General features: G+C 42.4%; 1 protein-coding gene across 1 annotated transcript in view; it reads left to right on the top strand.

Annotated features, from left to right (window-relative positions):
* Positions 1-19,549, top strand: part of LOC115113042 (leucine-rich repeat-containing protein 1-like) — a 76,921-nt gene that overhangs the window by 16,595 nt on the left and 40,777 nt on the right. Inside the window, exon 2 of the mRNA XM_029640242.2 lies at positions 17,366-17,483. Within this exon, the coding sequence (XP_029496102.1) occupies positions 17,366-17,483 (118 nt within the window). The remainder of the gene's footprint in view (positions 1-17,365; positions 17,484-19,549) is intronic.

Here is a 19,549-nt window from a genome sequence, read left to right on the forward strand (position 1 = left end):
TAATTATGCTTGTACAGTTGTTTAGGAAACATCTGTTAGGCCACAGGAAAATGCCTAGGTTAAGCTAAATGTAGGCTAGTTTTGGTTGTCTTCAGTTTTACATTTACATTTAAGTCATTTAGCAGACGCTCTTATCCATACCTTTTGGGTAATATTATGTTCAAGGTAGAAGGTAGACACTAAACTTCACTATGTTATAGCCAAAATCATGAAATGGACTATTAGTGATGATCAAATAGCCTAGCTCACAGACCAAACTAGCATATCACGCTAACCATGCTGTGCATGTGTCTATTAGATTTGTTCAATTGGTATCCAATTGTTAGTAGCTACTAACAATCTTGTCTCATCGCTACAACTCCCGTATGGGCTCGGGAGAGACGAAGGTTGAAAGTCATGCGTCCTCCGATACACAACCCAACCAAGCCGCACTGCTTCTTAACACAGCGCGCATCCAACCCGGAAGCCAGCTGCACCAATGTGTCGGAGGAAACACCGCCCTTAACCACTGCGCCACCCGGGAGGTCCACCATTTTCTCTTTTTAAACATTTGCTCTTCTTTTTGTAAAGAAACTGGTACAGAGACAAATTAGAAGTTTAGTTTGTTGGAGTCATTAGGCTATCCCTCAGTCTGACTTAACCCAATTAGATTCCAAATATTGACTTAGTAGTGGAGAACGGTTTAAGTATAACCTATTTGTGAGTTTCTGTGTGGAGGGTGGTTTAGAGGGCTGCGGGTCCAGACCGAGATCATTGCGGCACGGCTGATTTTTTTTTTCATGCTGCGGGCGGGAGCTGGGGGTCACACTGACAACTTTGGGAAGATATTAGAGGTTGATTAATTAGGACCGATTTCAAGTTTTCATAACAATCGGAAATCGGTATTTTTGGACACCAATTTTGTCTTTTTTATTTTTACACCTTTATTTAATCTTTATTTAACTAGGCAAGTCAGTTAAGAACACATTCTTATTTTCAATGACGGCCTAGGAACGGTGGGTTAACTGCCTCGTTCAGGGGCAGAAAGACAGATTTTCACCTTGTCAGCTCGAGGGATCCAATCTTGCAACCTTACAGTTAACTGGTCCAACGCAATAATGACCGTTGCACTCCACAAGGAGTCTGACTGCCTGTTACGCGAATGCAGTAAACCAAGGTAAGTTGCTAGCTAGCATTAAACTTATCTTATAAAAACAATCAATCATAATCACTAGTTAACTACACATGGTTGATGATATTACTAGATATTATCTAGCGTGTCCTGCATTGCATATAATCTGACTGAGCATACAAGTATCTAAGTATCTGACTGAGCGGTGGTAGGCAGAAGCAGGCGCGTAGACATTCATTCAATCAGCACTTTCGTGCGCTTTGCCAGCAGATCCTCGTTGTGCGTCAAGCATTGCGCAGTTTATGACTTCAAGCCTATCAACTCCAGAGATGAGGCTGGTGTAACCGAAGTGAAATGGCTGGCAGGTTAGCGCGCGCTAATAGCGTTTCAAACGTCACTCGCTCTGAGCCTTGGGGTGGTTGTTTCCCTTGCTCTCCATGGTTAACGCTGCTTCGAGGGTGGCTGTTGTCATTGTGTTCCTGGTTCGAGTCCAGGGAGGAGCGAGGAGAGGGACGGAAGCTATACTGTTACACTGGCAATACTAAAGTACCTATAAGAACATCCAATAGTCAAAGGTTAATGAAATACAAATGGTATACAGAGAAATAGTCCTACAATAACTACAACCTAAAACTTCTTACCTGGGAATATCTAAGACTCATGTTTAAAGGAACCACCAGCTTTCATATGTTCTCATGTTCTGAGCAAGGAACTTAAACGTTAGTGTTCTTACATGGCACATATTGCACCTTTACTTTCTTCTCCAACACTTTGTTTTTGCATTATTTAAACCAAATTGAACATGTTTCATTATTTATTTGAGGCTAAATTGATTTTATTGATGTATTATATTAAGTTAAAATAAGTGTTTGTTCAGTATTGTTGTAATTGTCATTATTACAAAAAAAACACAAAATTTGGCCGATTTTAATCGGTACCGGCTTTTTTTGGTCCTCCAAAAATCGGTATCGGTGTTGAAAAATCATAATCGGTCGACCTCTAGTAGAAATATACAATATCCTCCTTCGCATATATGGGTAGTTTTCTTTAAAAAAAAAAAACGTTGATGTATTATATTAAGTTAAAATAAGTGTTCATTCAGTATTGTTGTAATTGTCATTATTACAAATAAAAAATCATTTTTAAAAAACGGCCGATTAATCGGTATCGGGTTTTTTGGTCCTCCAATAATCGGTATCTGTTTCGGAGTTGAAAAATCATAATCATCGTCGACCTCTAGAAGATATTTTGTATTTTTTGTCCCGCAGATTATTTGGAAATGATTGTTTCTGCCTTGTCTGTGTTAGCTTACCTACTGTATTAAAATGTTTGTTGCTTTGTTCACACACTCAGATTTTGCTGCTTCAAGTGAAGTAGCGTTCCTCTCTTCTCCTAGTTGGACGTGCAAGATCAAGTGTGCCTACAGTAAACGTTTAAACGTAATTGGGATCCTTAACATAACAAAAAATCCCCAGCGAACCCCCTTTAAAATCTTTTTTGATGTACAATTTTAATCACCGCAGTTGTCACAAAACTACCACTAACAGGTCCCAAACATCATATAACAAATAACACAACAATGCTGTAATAATAGTAAGAGGAGGAAAAAAGGGCATTTTTTTAGCTGCTTTATTAACCGTCTTGAAGCAGCGCAGCAGCTTAAATGTGAATGAAGAGGTGAGCAGGGTGGGGGTAAGTCGCTCTGGATAAGAGCGTCTGCTAAATGACTTAAATGTAATGTAAATGAGAGATGGCAGTGAACTTAACTTGCACTGGTACACTCAATTTTGCTAGTTATTTATCTGATTATGTAGTACCTGTCTTGACTGCATCAAATTGAGAGAAGCTAGTTAAGCTAGCGTTAGGTAGACTAATTGAGACTACATAACTTTTAACTGTGTGCTTTCTCCCCTTCCCGAATCCTACAGAAAATAACAACCACTCCATTCAAATGATTAAGTAGCAGCCTACCTGTTGGCTTTTGGTGTTGTAGCTTGTCCTTCTCATTTAACTTTTAGTTCTGTCATTTTAATTCCATCTTCCTTTAATTAGCCTAGATATCTCCTAATAACTACACAGAGGCTCTATAACTGAAGCCTAGTGCTGGTTTGACTTGTGATTGAACGATAACAACAAGCTACATGCGCCACTCTCTTTCTCCCTCTGCTGGATGCGCAATATAAACCATCTGCATTGTAAATGTGGCAGTTTAAACATAAAGAAAACCAATTTGTCACATCCCTGGTGTCGAGGTTCAGCTTGGGCGGTATACCAGGGTATTTAGAAATAGCCACGGGATGGTTTTTCAATAGCGTTTTAAACTATTTTGTTCATTTCAAATTTCCAATGCATTTTTATATTTGTAGATACTTGTCCAATACGTTAGATAAATCAGATCGCGTTCTTCATTTTCACCTGTAATATTATTTTACATTATGAAGCTTACCGTAGTTCCCCAGAACAGTTGAGCCAGTTACATGTTTGTTTGTAAATAGTACAACGGGAGAAGGCGGGAGCAGGTGAGTCCAGCTGTGTATTAACGGGTTGTGTTTTATATTGAAAGTCAAGTGTCTTTTTGCAGTGATCAGGGATGTGCAACTATAGTTTTCCTTCACAGGAAATACATTAGTGCAACACAGTCAGCAGAAAATAGCTTCATTTTCAACAGTAAATAAGCAAGGTATTTTTTTATTGTTGCAAAAAACGATGCATGTCCATCATATTTCTAATGTTTATCATAAAAATAATGTAACCAGTTTTTTAAATGTTTTGCTTAAAGTCAATCTTGCATATTACCAGGCTGGCTACACTGAGAAAAGTAGCTACACCAGTCAGAGTGCTGTCTTTTGATAGAATTCCCATTTGTGAATTCTCATCTGAGTGGAGAAGTGCAACTGAAGCACAAAATGAGTTTGATGCTGAGATTAAATTAAAATAAGAAGCATTTTAGATCTGCGTTTAAAAAACGCAACACAATATTTCTTAAAGCATGAAAATCGAATAATTCTGCTTTAGGGCGACCCTTAACAAGCATGTTAAACATATCTAAGTAAGTGGCTGAATTAATAAGCTCACGGGGCATCATATTGTGTTAGCTTTGACATGTTTGAGAAGTCTACGCCTGTTGGATGAGTAATATGTGCAGCTGCCACTGCAGCTTGATTCCCTTGCATTTTTGCCCCTCTCAGTTCTAGGCCCGTCCGCTCCTCCCCTATCTTCTGAGAGCAGGCAGGCCCATTGCCCAGACTTCACACAGACCGTGTGTATATAGTACTGCTCTTCCTTCAGACAAGCATGCATCAAACTTTGTTCATTTGCACAATGTTTCTCGTTCACATTCGCTTGTAAATGTCCAAACTCACCCAAAATGACATTTGGTAGTGACTACCTACAGTGACTTTTTCCACATTGTTACGTTACAGCCTTATTCTAAAACACATTTTCCTCAGCAATCTACACACACTAACCCATAATGATAAAGCGAAACCAGGGTTTTAGATATTTTTTCACAAGTATTAAAAAATAAACTCAGCACAAAAAGAAAAGTTGCTTTTTCAGGACCCTGTCTTTTCAAAGATAATTTGAAAAATCCAAATACACATCTTCATTGTAACGGGTTTAAACACTGCTTCCCATGCTTGTTCAATGAACCATAAACAATTTATGAACATGCACCTGTGGAACAGTCGTTAAGACATTAACAGCTTAAGACTGTCATTCAGGTCACAGTTATGAAAACTTAGGACACTCGAGGCCTTTCTACTGACTCTGAAAAACACCAAATGAAAGATGCCCAGGGTCTCTGCTCATCTGCGTGAACGTGCCTTAGGAATGCTGCAAGGAGGCATGAGGACTGCTGATGTGGCCAGGGCAATACATTGCAATGTCCGTACTGTGAGACGCCTAAGACGGTGCTACAGAGAGACCGGACGGACAGCTGATCGCAGTGGCAGACCACGTGTAACAACACCTGCACAGGATCGGTACATCCGAACATCACAGCTGCGGGACAGGTACAGGATGGCAACAACAACAACTCAACTCCAGCCACTTTAATAATGGAAATTGATGGAAATTGAAGTAAAAATGTATCACTAGCCACTTTAAACAATGCCACTTAATATAATGTTCACGTACCCTACATTACTCATCTCATATGTATATACTGTACTCTATATCATCTACTGCATCTTGCCATCTTTATGTAATACATGTATCACTAGCCACTTTAAACTGCCACTTTATGGTTATATACCCTACATTACTCATCTCATATGTATATACTGTACTCTATACCATCTACTGTATCTTGCCTATGCCGTTCTGTACCATCACTCACTCATTCATATATCGTTATGTACATATTCTTTATCCCTTTACACTTGTGTGTATAAGGTAGTAGTTGTGGAATTGTTAGATTACTCGTTGGTTATTACTGCATTGTCGGAACTAGAAGCACAAGCATTTCGCTACACTCGCATTAACATCTGCTAACCATGTGTATGTGACAAATAACATTTGATTTGATTTGAACTGCCCGAGTTACATCAGGAATGCACAATCCCTCCATCAGTGCTCCGACTGTCTGCAACTGTCTGAGAGAGGCTGGACTGGGGGCTTGTCGACCTGTTGTAAGGCAGGTACTCACCAGACATCACAGGCAACAATGTAGCCTATGGGCACAAACCCACCGTCGCTGAACCAGACAGGACTGGCAAAAAGTGCTCATCACTGATGAGTCGCGGTTTTGTCTCACTAGGGGTGATGGTCGGATTCGCCTTCATCGTCGAAGGAATGAGCATTACACCGAGGCCTGTACTCTGGAGCGGGATAGATTTGGAGGTGGAGGGTCTGTCATGGTCTGGGGCAGTGTGTCACAGCATCATCGGACTGAGTTTGTCATTGCAGGCAATCTCATTACTCTGCGTTACAGGGTAGACGTCCTCCTCCCTCATGTGGTACCCTTCCTGCAGGCTCATCCTGACATCACCCTCCAGCATGACAATGCCACCAGCCATACTGCTCGTTCTGTGCATGATTTCCTGCAAGACAGGAATGTCCGTGTTCTGCCATGGCCAGTGAAGAGCCCAGATCTCAATCCCATTCAGCACGTCTGGGACCTGTTGGATCGGAGGGTGAGGGCTAAGGCCATTCCCCCGCACAAATGTCTGGGAACTTTCAGTTGCCTTTGTGGAAGAGTGAGGTAACATCTCACAGCAAAAACTGGCAACTCTGGTGCAGTCCATGAGGAGGATATGCACTGCAGTACTTAATTCAGCTTGTGGCCACACCAGATACTGCTACTTTTGATTTTGACACATTATTCGATTTCTGTTCGTCACATGTCTGTGGAACTTGTTCAGTTTGTCTGTAGTTGAATCTTATGTTCATACAAATATTTACACATGTTAAGTTTGCTGAAAATAAACGCAGTTGACAGCGAGAGGACGTTTCTTTTTTGGCTTAGTTTGTATACCTTATTTACGTAAGTATTCAGACCCTTTTGTTATGAGACTCAATTGAGCTCAGGTGCATCCTGTTTCCATTGATCATCGTTGATGTTTCTACGACTTGATTGGAGACCACCTGTGGTAAATTCAATTGATTGGACATGATTTGGAAAGGCACACACCTGTCTATATACGGTCCCACAGTTGACGGTGCATGTCAGAGCAAAAACCAAGCCATAATGTTTAAGGAATTGTCCGTAGAGCTCCGAGGCAGGGTTGTGTTGAGTCACAGATCTGGGGAACTGTACCAAAAAATGTCTGCAGCATTGAAGGTCCCCAAGCACACAGTGGCCTCTATCATTCTTAATTGGAAGACGTTTGGAACCACCAAGACTCTTCCTAGAGCTGGCCAAACTGAGCAATCGGAGGAGAAGGAACCCGATGGTCACTCTGACAGAGCCCCAGAGTTCCTCTGGAGATGGTTTTCCTTCTGGAAGGTTCTCCCATCTCTGCAGCACTCCACCAATCAGGCCTTCACGGTAGTGGCCAGACAGAAGCCACTCCTCAGTAAAAGGGACATGACAATCAGCTTGGAGTTTGCCGAAAGGCACCTAAAGGACTCTCAGACCATGAGAAACCGCATGGTCGTGGCCCTCCTCGAGCTGATTCCACTACTGCCCTCATTTAACTTCACTGGACTTCATTCAAACTGAAACCATATATCCTGTGGCTGCATTTATTGTAGCTGGGGACTTTAACAAAGCACATTTGAGGAAAAGGCGACCTAAATTCTATCAACCTATTGACTATAGTGCTCGCCTGGAAAAACACTGTGTTGACCATTGTTATTCTGACTTCCGGGATGCATACAAGGCCCTCCCCCGCCCTCCTTTTTGCAAATCTGACCATGACTCCATTTTGCTCCTCCCTTCCTATAGGCAGAAACTCAAACAGGATGTAACCGTGCAAAGGACCATTCAATGCTGGTCTGACCAATCAGAATCCACACTTCAAGATTGTTTTGATCACGCGGGCTGGGATATGTTCCGGGTAGCTTCATAGAATAATATCGATGTGTATATACTGAGACAGTTACTGAATTCATCAAGAAGTGTATTGGAGATGTTGTTCCCACTGTGACTATTGCAACCTACCCTAACCAGAAACCGTGCATACAGTTGAAGTCGGAAGTTTACATACACCTTAGCCAAAGACATTTAACTCCGTTTTTCACAATTCCTGACATTTAATCCTAGTAAAAATTGCCTGTTTCAGTTAGGATCACCACTTTATTTGAAGAAAGTGAAATGTCAGATTAATAGTAGAGGTTATAATTTATTTCAACTTTTATTTATTTAATCACATTCCCAGTGGGTCACAAGTTTATTTTGTGAAGTGCACCATTCCCTCCTGCAGCAAATCACAACCTGATGCTGCCACCCCCTTGCTTCAAAGTTGGGATGGTGTTCTTCGGCTTGCAAGCTTCCCCATTTTTCCTCCAAACATAACGATGGTCGTTATGGCCAAACAGTTCTATTTTTGTTTCATCAGACCATAGGACATTTCTCCAAAAAGTATGATATTTGTCCTCATGTGCAGTTGGAAACCGTAGTCTGGCTTTTTTATGTGGATTTTGGAGCAGCGGCTTCTTCCTTGCTGAGCGGTCTTTCAGGTTATGTCGATATAGAACTTGTTTTACTGTGGATATAGATACTTTTGTACCTATTTCCTCCAGTATCTTCACAAGGTCCTTTGCTGTTTTTCTGTGATTGATATGCACTTTTCGCACCAAAGTAAGTTTGTCTCTAGGAGACAGAACGTGTCTCCTTACTGAGCGGTATGACTGCTGTGTGGCCCCATGGTGTTTATACTTGCGTACTATTGTTTGTACAGATGAACGTGGTACCTTCAGGCGTTTGGAAATTGCTCCCAAGGATGAACCAGACTTGTGGAGGTCTACAACTTTCTTTCTGAGGTCATGGCTGATTTCTTTTAATTTTCTTGTGATGTCAAGCACAGAGGCACTGAGTTTGAAGGTAGGCCTTGAAATACATCCACAGGCACACCTCCAATTGGTCTCAAATGATATCAATTAGCCTATCAGAAGCTTCTTTAGCCATCACAATATTTTCTGAAATGTTCCAAGCTGTTTAAAGGCACAGTCAACTTAGTGCATGTAAACTTCTGACCCACTGGAATTGTGATACAGTTAATTATAGTGAAATAATTTGTCTGTAAACAATTGTTGGGAAAATTACTTGTGTCATTCACAGAGTAGATGTCCTAACTGACTTGTTAAAAAACTATAGTTTTGGCAAGACATTTGTGGAGTGGTTGAAAAATGAGTTTTAATGACTCCAACCTGAAAGCGCGACCCACCACATTTAACCATGGTGAGGTGACTAGGAATATGATAGGATACAAACAGAGTAGTCATTCCCTCCTCAAGGCAATCAAACAAGCAAAGGTCAGTATAGAGACAATGTGGAGTTGCAATTCAACGGCTCAGACACGAGACGTATGTGGCAGGGTCTAAAGACAATCACGGACTACAAAAGGAAAACCAGCCACGTCGCGGACATTGTCTTGCTTTTGGACAAGCTAAACACGTTCTTTGCCCGCTTTGAGGATAACACAGTGCCACCAACGTGGCCAGCTTCCAAGGACTGTGGGCTCTCCTTCTCCGTGGCCGATGTGAGTAAGACATTTAAACGTGTTAACCCTCGCAAGGCTGCCGTCCCAGATGGCATCCCTAGCAGCATCCTCAGAGCAAGCGCAGACCAGCTGGCAGGTTTGTGTTACGGGCATGTTCGATCTCTCCTTGTCCCCTATCTGCTGTCCCCACATGCTTCAAGATGTCTACATTGTCCCTGTACCCAAGAAGGCAAAGATAACTGAACTAAATGACTACCGCCCCGTAGCACTCACTTCTGTCATCATGAAGTGCTTTGAGAGACTAGTCAAGGATCATATCACCGCACCCTAGACCCATTTCAATTTGCTTACCGCCCCAATAGGTCCACAGATGATGCAATCACACTGCACACTGCCCTATCCAATCTGGACAAGAGGAATACCTATGTAAGAATGTTGTTCATTGACTACAGCTCAGCATTCAACACCATAGTACCCTCCAAGCTCATCATTAAGCTTGAGGCCCTGTGTCTGCACCACGCCCTGTACAATTTGGTCCTGGGCTTCCTGCCCTAGGTGGCGAAGGTAGGAAACAACATCTCCACTTCGCTGATCCTCAACACTGGGGCCCCATAAGGGTGCGTGCTTTGCCCCCTCCTGTACTCTCTGTTCACCCATGACTGCGTGGCTATGCACACCTCCAACTCAATCAAGTTTGCAGACAACTCAACTGTAGTAGGCTTGATTACCAACAAGTTCCTCGGTGTACACATCATGGACAAACTGAAATGGTCCACCCACACATAGTGTGGTGAAGAGGCTGAAGAAATTTGTCTTGTCACCTAAAACTCTCGTAAACTTTTACAGTTGAACAATTGAGAGCATTCTGTCGGGCTGTATCACCGCCTGGTACGGCAACTGCACCGCCCACAACCGCCGGGCTCTCCAGAGGGTGATGCGGTCTGCACAATGCATTACCGGGGTCAAACTACCTGCCCTCCAGGACAGCTACACCACCTGATGTCACAGGAAGACCAAAAAGAACATCAAGGACAACAACCACCCGAGCCACTGCCTGTTCACCCCGCTATCATCCAGCAGGTTAAGTCAGTACAGGTGCATCAAAGCTGGGACCGAGAGACTGCTACAGTGGGGAGAACAAGTATTTGAGACACTGCTGATTTTGCAGGTTTTCCTCCTTACAAAGCATGTAGAGGTCTGTAATTTTAATCATAGGTATACTTTAACTGTGAGAGACGGAACAAAAATCCAGAAAATCACATTGTATGATTTTTAAGTAATTAATTAGCATTTTATTGCATGAAATAAGTATTTGATCACCTACCAACCAGTAAGAATTCCGGCTCTCACAGACCTGTTAGTTTTTCTTTAAGAAGCCCTACTGTACTCCACTCATTACCTGTATTAACTGCACCTGTTTGAACTCGTTAACTGTATAAAAGACACCTGTCCACACACTCAATCAAACAGACTCCAACCTCTCCACAATGGCCAAGACCAGAGAGCTGTGTAAGGACATCAGGGATAAAATGTAGACCTGCACAAAAATGGGATGGGCTACAGGACAATAGGCAATAGCAGCTTGGTGAGAAGGCAACGACTGTTGGAGCAATTATTAGAAAATGGAAGAAGTTCAAGATGATGGTCAATCACCCTCGGTCTGGGGCTCCATGCAAGATCTCACCTCGTGGGGCATCAATGATCATGAGGGATCAGCCCAGAACTACACGGCAGGACCTGGTCAATGACCTGAAGAGAGCTGGGACCACAGTCTCAAAGAAAACCATTCGTAACACACTACACCGTCATGGATTAAAATCCTGCAGCGCACGCAAGGTCCCCCTGCTCAAGCCAGCGCATGTCTAGGCCCGTCTGAAGTTTGCCAATGACCATCTGGATGATCCGGAGGAGGAATGGGAGAATATATATATATATATATATATAATATTCTTAATTCCTTTGACTTGGTATTTGTTGTGAAGTTTGTTAGATATTGCTGCACTGTCGAACTAGAAGCGCAAGCGTTTCGCTACACCCGCAATAACATCTGCAAAACACTTGTATGTGACCAATAAAATGTGATTTGATCTGGCAGCATCATATTTTTCAGCGGCGTGGACTGGAAGACTTGTCAGGATCAAGGCAAAGATTATCAGAGCAAAGTACAGAGATCCTTGATGAAAACCTGCTCCAGAGCACTCAGGACCTCAGACTGGGGCGAAGGTTCACCTTCCAACAGGACAATGACCCTAAGCACACAGCAAAGACGCTTCGGGACAAGCCGCTGAATGTCCTTGAGTGGCCTAGCCACAGCCCGGACTTGAACCCAATCACACATCTCTGGAGAGACCTGAAAATAGTTGTGCAGCGACGCTCCCCGTCCAACCTGACAGAGGTTGAGAGGATCTGCAGAGAAGAATGGTAGAAACTCCCCAAATACAGGTGTGCCAAGCTTGTACCGTCAATCCCAAGAAGACTCGAGGCTGTAATCGCTGCCAAAGGTGCTTCAACAAAGTACAGAGTAAAGGGTCTGAATACTTACGTTAATTAAATAGTTCCGTTTTTTTTGTTTTTATACATTTGCAAACATTTCAAAAACCTTGTTTTTGCTATGTCATTATTGGGTGTTGTGTTTAGCTTGATGACGGGGGAAAACACTTTAAACCATTTTATAAGGAGTCAAGGGGTCTGAATACTTTCCCAATGCACTGTATGTATAACTTTGAGCTGGATTCCCTGTCTTTGCAATTAGTTTATTTTTGTTTGCGTGTACGTTAGCATTTTTTTGCTAGCAGACTCCATGGAAATTCGCTATTACGTGTGCTAATTTATTTAGCGTTCTGGTAATAAATGCCCAATTGGCTTTTTTTTGTGGGGGGTTTTGGTGCCCCCTTGTGTACTAAGCCAGTAACCCCGGTGTGATTGAAGGACGGAATGAGGATATGAAAATCTGGATACCGCCCCATCCTAGTCGAGGTGCAATCAAAAAATTGTGAAAAGGCGCAGCGTGCACATAGGCTACCATGTTAAGTGAACGATTGCAAGATCGAATCCCCGAACTGACAAGGTTAAAATCTGTCATTCTGCTCCTGAACAAGGCAGTTAACTCACTGTTCCTAGGCAAATAAGAACTTAAAAATAAGAATTTGTTCTGAACTGACTTGCCTAGTTAAAGGAAGGAATGTGCAAGTGTCCGCAGTCTGTCCAACTCTGCTCTCTTCAAACTGTATAGCCTATTGGCTGATATAGACTATACCGATAACTTAATATAATGGGCCACATAAGAGTCACAGGTAATTTAATATTTCTTCAGTTATTTGTGTGCATTTTGATGTTGCCTATTGGGTGCAAAATAGCTGGCACCATGGCTGGCAAGTGAGCTGTCACATTCGCCTAAAATAATATTGCGGGACTGGGGGAAGCGGTCGGACAGAAAGCCAGCAGGAGCGGGCGGGTACGGTATGAACAGCTGCGGTTTTGGGCGGCAGCGGGATGAAGAAATCTGTCATGCGCAGACCTCTTGATGGGTTCCTTGTGTTGGGTGTGCTCTGGGGGTGAATAACGGTAACAGGAAGAGCAGGTTAGGCTAGCTGACATTGTATTTTGGAGCAGCTGATTGACCTGTCTTGTCGGGACATTGGAATAGGCCTAGTCTATAATGAACACACTAGAGGTTTGTGTGCTCCTCTGTCTGGCCAAAGGATCATTGAAACCATGAGTTTCAGGCCAGGACAAACCAGTGTAGGTTTTATCCACACATCAGATGGCCAAGGTTGTATTGTCCGGGTGTGTGTGTGTGTCTGTGCCTCCATTCCAAGAATACCAGTTTACAGTTCAGTTATCATTAGGCTAGGTTTGTTGTTGACATTGCAGAATGTGTTATTGTGAACAGGAAAATGTACATTTCCAAAGAACTCAACCACAATGTAATATTTTTATCAGTTAACCACACACAGTCAACAAGAAAGGCACATGTGGACCTATTAGCTTGCCTATTTCATTCTCTAGTTTACATTTTAGCATATCATTGTCTCCTCTATTTTATTATTGTTATTATTATTATTATTATTATTATTATTATTATTATTATTATTATAAGTAGGCCAAATCACAGTCTGGTTACCATTCAAACATAAAATTCAGTTGGTTGTTGAAGCTGTAGGCCCAGAAAGTCCCAGTATTGATCTACTTTCCTTCACGTGAAGATGGGCAGGCCTTTGTCATAAAGACAACCTGCAATAGTTATGAAAGTTATATCAATGGTAAAGGATGATCTAAACATTGATGGATTTGAAGGTCTCCTTGTTACCTTTTGAGTTCATAGCACCTAAGAATCACTAGGCTATTTAGCCTGTGTGTTAGGCTATTTAGGCTAACTCTTTCTGTCCTGAAGTTATAAAACATTGAACATTTCTGGAAGTTTACTTACCGGTAGAAGGTCTAGGCTACATTTTCATTTTAAATGAATGTAAAATATGGAAGCCTAGATTGAGTGTGCTCTTGAAAATGCAAATCGGAGTCCAGTTCACCATCACTGATTGCATTGTTTGCAATCAAAGTAAGCTACTTGTCCTTAAAATAGGCCTACTTCAATAGAGATGTTTTATACCTGTTATGCTGTAGCTTATTATTCATATTCAATTAAGGTGGATGGCTATTCCCTCACGACTCTTGTTCGTCTCACTATAGGTCTCTACTCCTAGGGTCGATGTGCATTTTAGACAGGCAGCCCAATTCTGATATTTTTCCACTAATTGGTCTTTTGACCAATCACATAGCTCTTTTGCCCAAACGTGCAAAATCTCACAATTGGGCTGCCTCTGAAAACGAAACCTAATTCAGAACTTTTGCCAATTATTTGCATATCTCATACCCATCCAATTTATACCACCTTTACACAAGCAGCCAAATTCTGATAATTTTTTCACAAATTGTGATTTTATACAGTCAAATCAATCGATAATCAGAGGCTACACCAGTGTGAATCTGCATCTCTGATATGGTTCATGTAAAACTGAAATTGGGCTTAGATATAGAAATAAAAAATCTGATTTTGAGTTTTTAGGGTGGCTGTGTAAACACTGCATTTTCAAGAACACTATGGTTGTATGTTTTTGAAACAAGTCTTTTGGGGTTAATGTTAATATTTATGAAACAGAGATGGTGTCTGGAAGTGTCAGGATAAGGCAGCATCCAAGTAGGTCATCATCCAGATAAAAGAACAGGCTAGTTTATTACAGCAGAGAACTGGGTAGGAACTGAACAATATTTGCCAGACCACTGACTACCACTCTTAAGCCTAATTGCTTTACTTTTTGCTGGTTAAAACTTATTTAGTGAGTTGATTGTGGTCAAGTATGGTCTTTCAGTTAGCCTGTTTATTACATATGTTTAACAGTAGCTAGGTGTCCATCCAGTTGGCGACAGATTTTAATGCAACTAATGTAAAAACTATGCGCATTTTCCCACCAAACATTTTTCCATCAAACTGACTTGTTGTTGATAAGTCTATGTATGAGGACGTAGTGCACATAGAAATAACTTTTGCAGTAAAATTCCCATATACCGACAGAACTCTACTCTGATTTTATAGCAAATGTGCCCAGTCTGGTCTTGGCACGTGCGCTGAAAAAATGTGTTTACAGATAACAACCTCATCATGTAGGCTATGGATAAGAGCGAGATTCTTTTTGTTAGTTAAACGGCAGCCAAGCATCCATCATCATGTCACCAGAACAGAACCCTCGATATTTATTGGAAAGGAGCCTCAAGCTCATCACCGTGTGCTTTCACCACCCTGTGAATTTCATCTTAACTTATTGCATTTTTGTAGCCTTATAAACTGCATGCTTTCCCAAGTCGTAGTGGGATAACAACAAACAAATTGTCTATCAACATTTAAAATTGTACTGACATTCCCTGTTTCCATCAACCCGGTTGTGATTTTTTTATTTTATTTTTTTATTTTATTTTTTTCATGCGTCAGGTAATTCATCCACATGAAATGGTTGGATGGAAACCTGGTTAGTCACTCAACATTTTAAAGTGGCAATCAGCAGTTGAAACAATAACAAAGCATTTCCCTGCCCCCGTTTTGGTAAAAAGTTGAGGCATGGGGCTGGAGACGTGACCACTCTCAAATTAAAAGACAGAGGTATTGACTCAAGGACTGACCATCCATGATATCAAATGATAGTTTTAACCATATTTTGAGGTTATATAGTGTTTGTTTAAATGTTCTTTGTTTACAAACATTTGATTAAACAAGCTTATATTTTGCATTCTGACTGTTCTTGTCTACTTGCAGTGTTTTAGGTTTTGTGTGCACCCTAGGAATAATAGCTGCTACTTCGGCAAAATACGAATAAACCAATAAAAAGACAAGTTATATTTTTCAAGAATCAAGTGGTACATCATTCATTTTATAAGCCCCTAAATGGATGTACAGTGGGACAAAAAAGTATTTAGTCAGCCACCAATTGTGCAAGTTCTCCAGAAAAAAAATAATCCAGAAAATCTCGTTGTATGATTTTTAATGACTTTATTTGCATATTATGGTGGAAAATACGTATTTGGTCACTTACAAACAAGCAAGATTTCTGGCTCTCACAGACCTGTAACTTATTCTTTGAGGCTCCTCTGTCCTCCACTCGTTACCTGTATTAATGGCACCTGTTTGAACTTGTTATTAGTATAAAAGACACCTGTCCACAACCTCAAACAGTCACACTCCAAACTCCACTATGGCCAAGACCAAAGAGCTGTCAAAGGACACCAGAAACAAAAATGTAGACCTGCACCAGGCTGGGAAGACTGGCTGAATCTGCAAATAGGTAAGCAGCTTGGTTTGAAGAAATCAACTGTGGGAGCAATTATTAGGAAATGGAAGACATACAAGACCACTGATAATCTCCCTCGATCTGGGGCTCCACGCAAGATCTCACCCCTTGGGGTCAAAATGATCACAAGAACGGTGAGCAAAAATCACAGAACCACACGGGGGGACCTAGTGAATGACCTACAGAGAGCTGGGTCCAAAGTAACAAAGCCTACCATCAGTAACACACTACGCCGCCAGGGACTCAAATCCTGCAGTGCCAGACGTGTCCCCCTGCTTAAGCCAGTACATGTCCAGGCCCGTCTGATGTTTGCTAGAGAGCATTTGGATGATCCAGAAGAAGATTGGGAGAATGTCAGATGAAACCAAAATATAACTTTTTGGTAAAAACACAACTTGTCGTTTTTGGAGGACAAAGAATGCTGAGTTGCATCCAAAGAACACCATACCTACTGTGAAGCATGGGGGTGGAAACATCATGCTTTGGGGCTGTGTTTATGCAAAGGGACCAGGACGACCGATCCGTGTAAAGGAAAGAATGAATGGGGCCATGTGTTGTGAGATTGTGAGTGAAAACCTCCTTCCATCAGCAAGGGCATTGAAGATGAAACGTGGCTGGGTCTTTCAGCATGACAATGATCCCAAACACACCACCTGGGCAACAAAGGAGTGGCTTCGTAAGAAGCATTTCAAGGTCCTGGAGTGGCATAGCCAGTCTCCAGATCTCAACCCCATAGAAAATCTTTGGAGGGGGTTGAAAGTCCGTGTTGCCCAGCAACAGCCCCAAAACATCACTGCTCTAGAGGAGCTCTGCATGGAGGAATGGGCCAAAATACCAGCAACAGTGTGTGAAAACCTTGTGAAGACTTACAGAAAACGTTTGAGCTCTGTCATTGCCAAAAAAGGGTATATAACAAAGTATTGAGCTTTTGTTATTGACCAAATACTTATTTTCCACCATAATTTGAAAATAAATTCATAAAAAATCCTACAATCTTTTTCCTCATTTTGTCTGTCATAGTTGAAGTGTACCAATGATTAAAATTACAGGCCTCATCTTTTTAAGTGGGAGAACTTTTGGTGGCTGACTAAATACTTGTTTGCCCCACTGTACAGTAGCAACTGCAGCTTGCCCCTTTTAATTGGGTTCATAGGTTTCTGGAAAGTGTTTTTTGTTTTTATCAATTTCAGGATGGGACAAATAGTAGGCCATTGAAAACCATATTTTATCTCATTTGTTCACACTGAATGCTTTACTATGTCCATGTCAACTATACAGCCAGTCTAATATGTTTGTTTTGTCTTTTTCAGCCATTTTTTCAGCTGCTAAAGCTACGAAAGCTGGGCCTGAGTGACAACGAGATCCAAAGACTTCCTCCAGAAATTGCAAACTTCATGCAGCTGGTAGAACTTGATGTCTCTCGTAATGGTGAGAAGAGAGAACCACTGGTCATAAACACTGTTGGAAGGATCTTCAACCCCGCCAAATAAACTCACATTGATTCAACCACGGGTGCTATGAATGAACAAACATTTTAAAACTGCTGATATTTTGATAACAATCAATCAATCAAATGTATTTTTAAAGCCCTTTTTACATCAGCAGATGTCACAAAGTGCTATACAGAAACCCAGCCTAGAACCACAAACAGCAAGCAATGCAGATGGCACGGTGGCTAGGAAAAACTCCCTAGGAAGAAACCTAGACCTTGGTTATAAGATGTTATTACTATGATAGGCCTATATGTTAGAAAATGTAGCGAGTAAGTGCTAGACAAGCAATAGAAGTAGCTCAAACCACCAGTCATGCTCAGCACTATCCATCCTCTCGCTTTCACTGTACACATCAAACATATTCTCAGAGCCATAATGGTGTGGTTTCTCTCATAACGTCTGGACTAAAAGGGTTAACATTCCTCAAAGAAAGCTGCCATCACAGAGCTTCCTAGCAGGACCAAATCTAGAATGCTTCCCAGCAGGACCAAATCACACGCAACTCTCCATGGTTGGCACAACGACCATGATAATTTAGTGGCGATTCAAATTATTTTAAATAGTGTAATGTCTAGTTGGATGGACTTTCTGAACTATTTTGTAATCTTGATTGAGAGATGTCATAGTTAATGATTTTATAGTTTGGTCAAGAAAGCTTGTCTTCATTTTATGTCCAATGTTTGATACTCATTTAAGTCATTTTAACATTTAAGTCATTTAGCAGACGCTCTTATCCAGAGCGACTTACAAATTGGTGCATTCACCTTATGACATCCAGTGGAACAGTAGTGCATCTAAATCTTTTAAGGGGGGTGAGAAGGATTACTTTATCCTATCCTAGGTATTCCTTAAAGAGGTGGGGTTTCAGGTGTCTCCGGAAGGTGGTGATTGACTCCGCTGTCGTGAGGGAGTTTGTTCCACCATTGGGGGGCCAGAGCAGCGAACAGTTTTGACTGGGCTGAGCGGGAACTGTACTTCCTCAGTGGTAGGGAGGCGAGCAGGCCAGAGGTGGATGAACGCAGTGCCCTTGTTTGGGTGTAGGGCCTGATCAGAGCCTGGAGGTACTGAGGTGCCGTTCCCCTCACAGCTCCGTAGGCAAGCACCATGGTCTTGTAGCGGATGCGAGCTTCAACTGGAAGCCAGTGGAGAGAGCGGAGGAGCGGGGTGACGTGAGAGAACTTGGGAAGGTTGAACACCAGACGGGCTGCGGCGTTCTGGATGAGTTGTAGGGGTTTAATGGCACAGGCAGGGAGCCCAACCAACAGCGAGTTGCAGTAATCCAGACGGGAGATGACAAGTGCCTGGATTAGGACCTGCGCCGCTTCCTGTGTGAGGCAGGGTCGTACTCTGCGGATGTTGTAGAGCATGAACCTACAGGAACGGGCCACCGCCTTGATGTTAGTTGAGAACGACAGGGTGTTGTCCAGGATCACGCCAAGGTTCTTGGCGCTCTGGGAGGAGGACACAATGGAGTTGTCAACCGTGATGGCGAGATCATGGAACGGGCAGTCCTTCCCCGGGAGGAAGAGCAGCTCCGTCTTGCCGAGGTTCAGCTTGAGGTGGTGATCCGTCATCCACACTGATATGTCTGCCAGACATGCAGAGATGCGATTCGCCACCTGGTCATCAGAAGATGATTGTGTGTCGTCTGCATAGCAATGATAGGAGAGACCATGTGAGGTTATGACAGAGCCAAGTGACTTGGTGTATAGCGAGAATAGGAGAGGGCCTAGAACAGAGCCCTGGGGGACACCAGTGGTGAGAGCACGTGGTGTGGAGACGGATTCTCGCCACGCCACCTGGTAGGCTTGACCTGTCAGGTAGGACGCAATCCAAGCGTGGGCCGCGCCGGAGATGCCCAACTCGGAGAGGAGGATCTGATGGTTCACAGTATCGAAGGCAGCCGATAGGTCTAGAAGGATGAGAGCAGAGGAGAGAGAGTTAGCTTTAGCAGTGCGGAGCGCCTCCGTGATACAGAGAAGAGCAGTCTCAGTTGAATGA

The sequence above is a fragment of the Oncorhynchus nerka genome, linkage group LG28 (genome assembly GCF_034236695.1).
Source record: "Oncorhynchus nerka isolate Pitt River linkage group LG28, Oner_Uvic_2.0, whole genome shotgun sequence".
NCBI classification, from domain to species: domain Eukaryota; kingdom Metazoa; phylum Chordata; class Actinopteri; order Salmoniformes; family Salmonidae; genus Oncorhynchus; species Oncorhynchus nerka.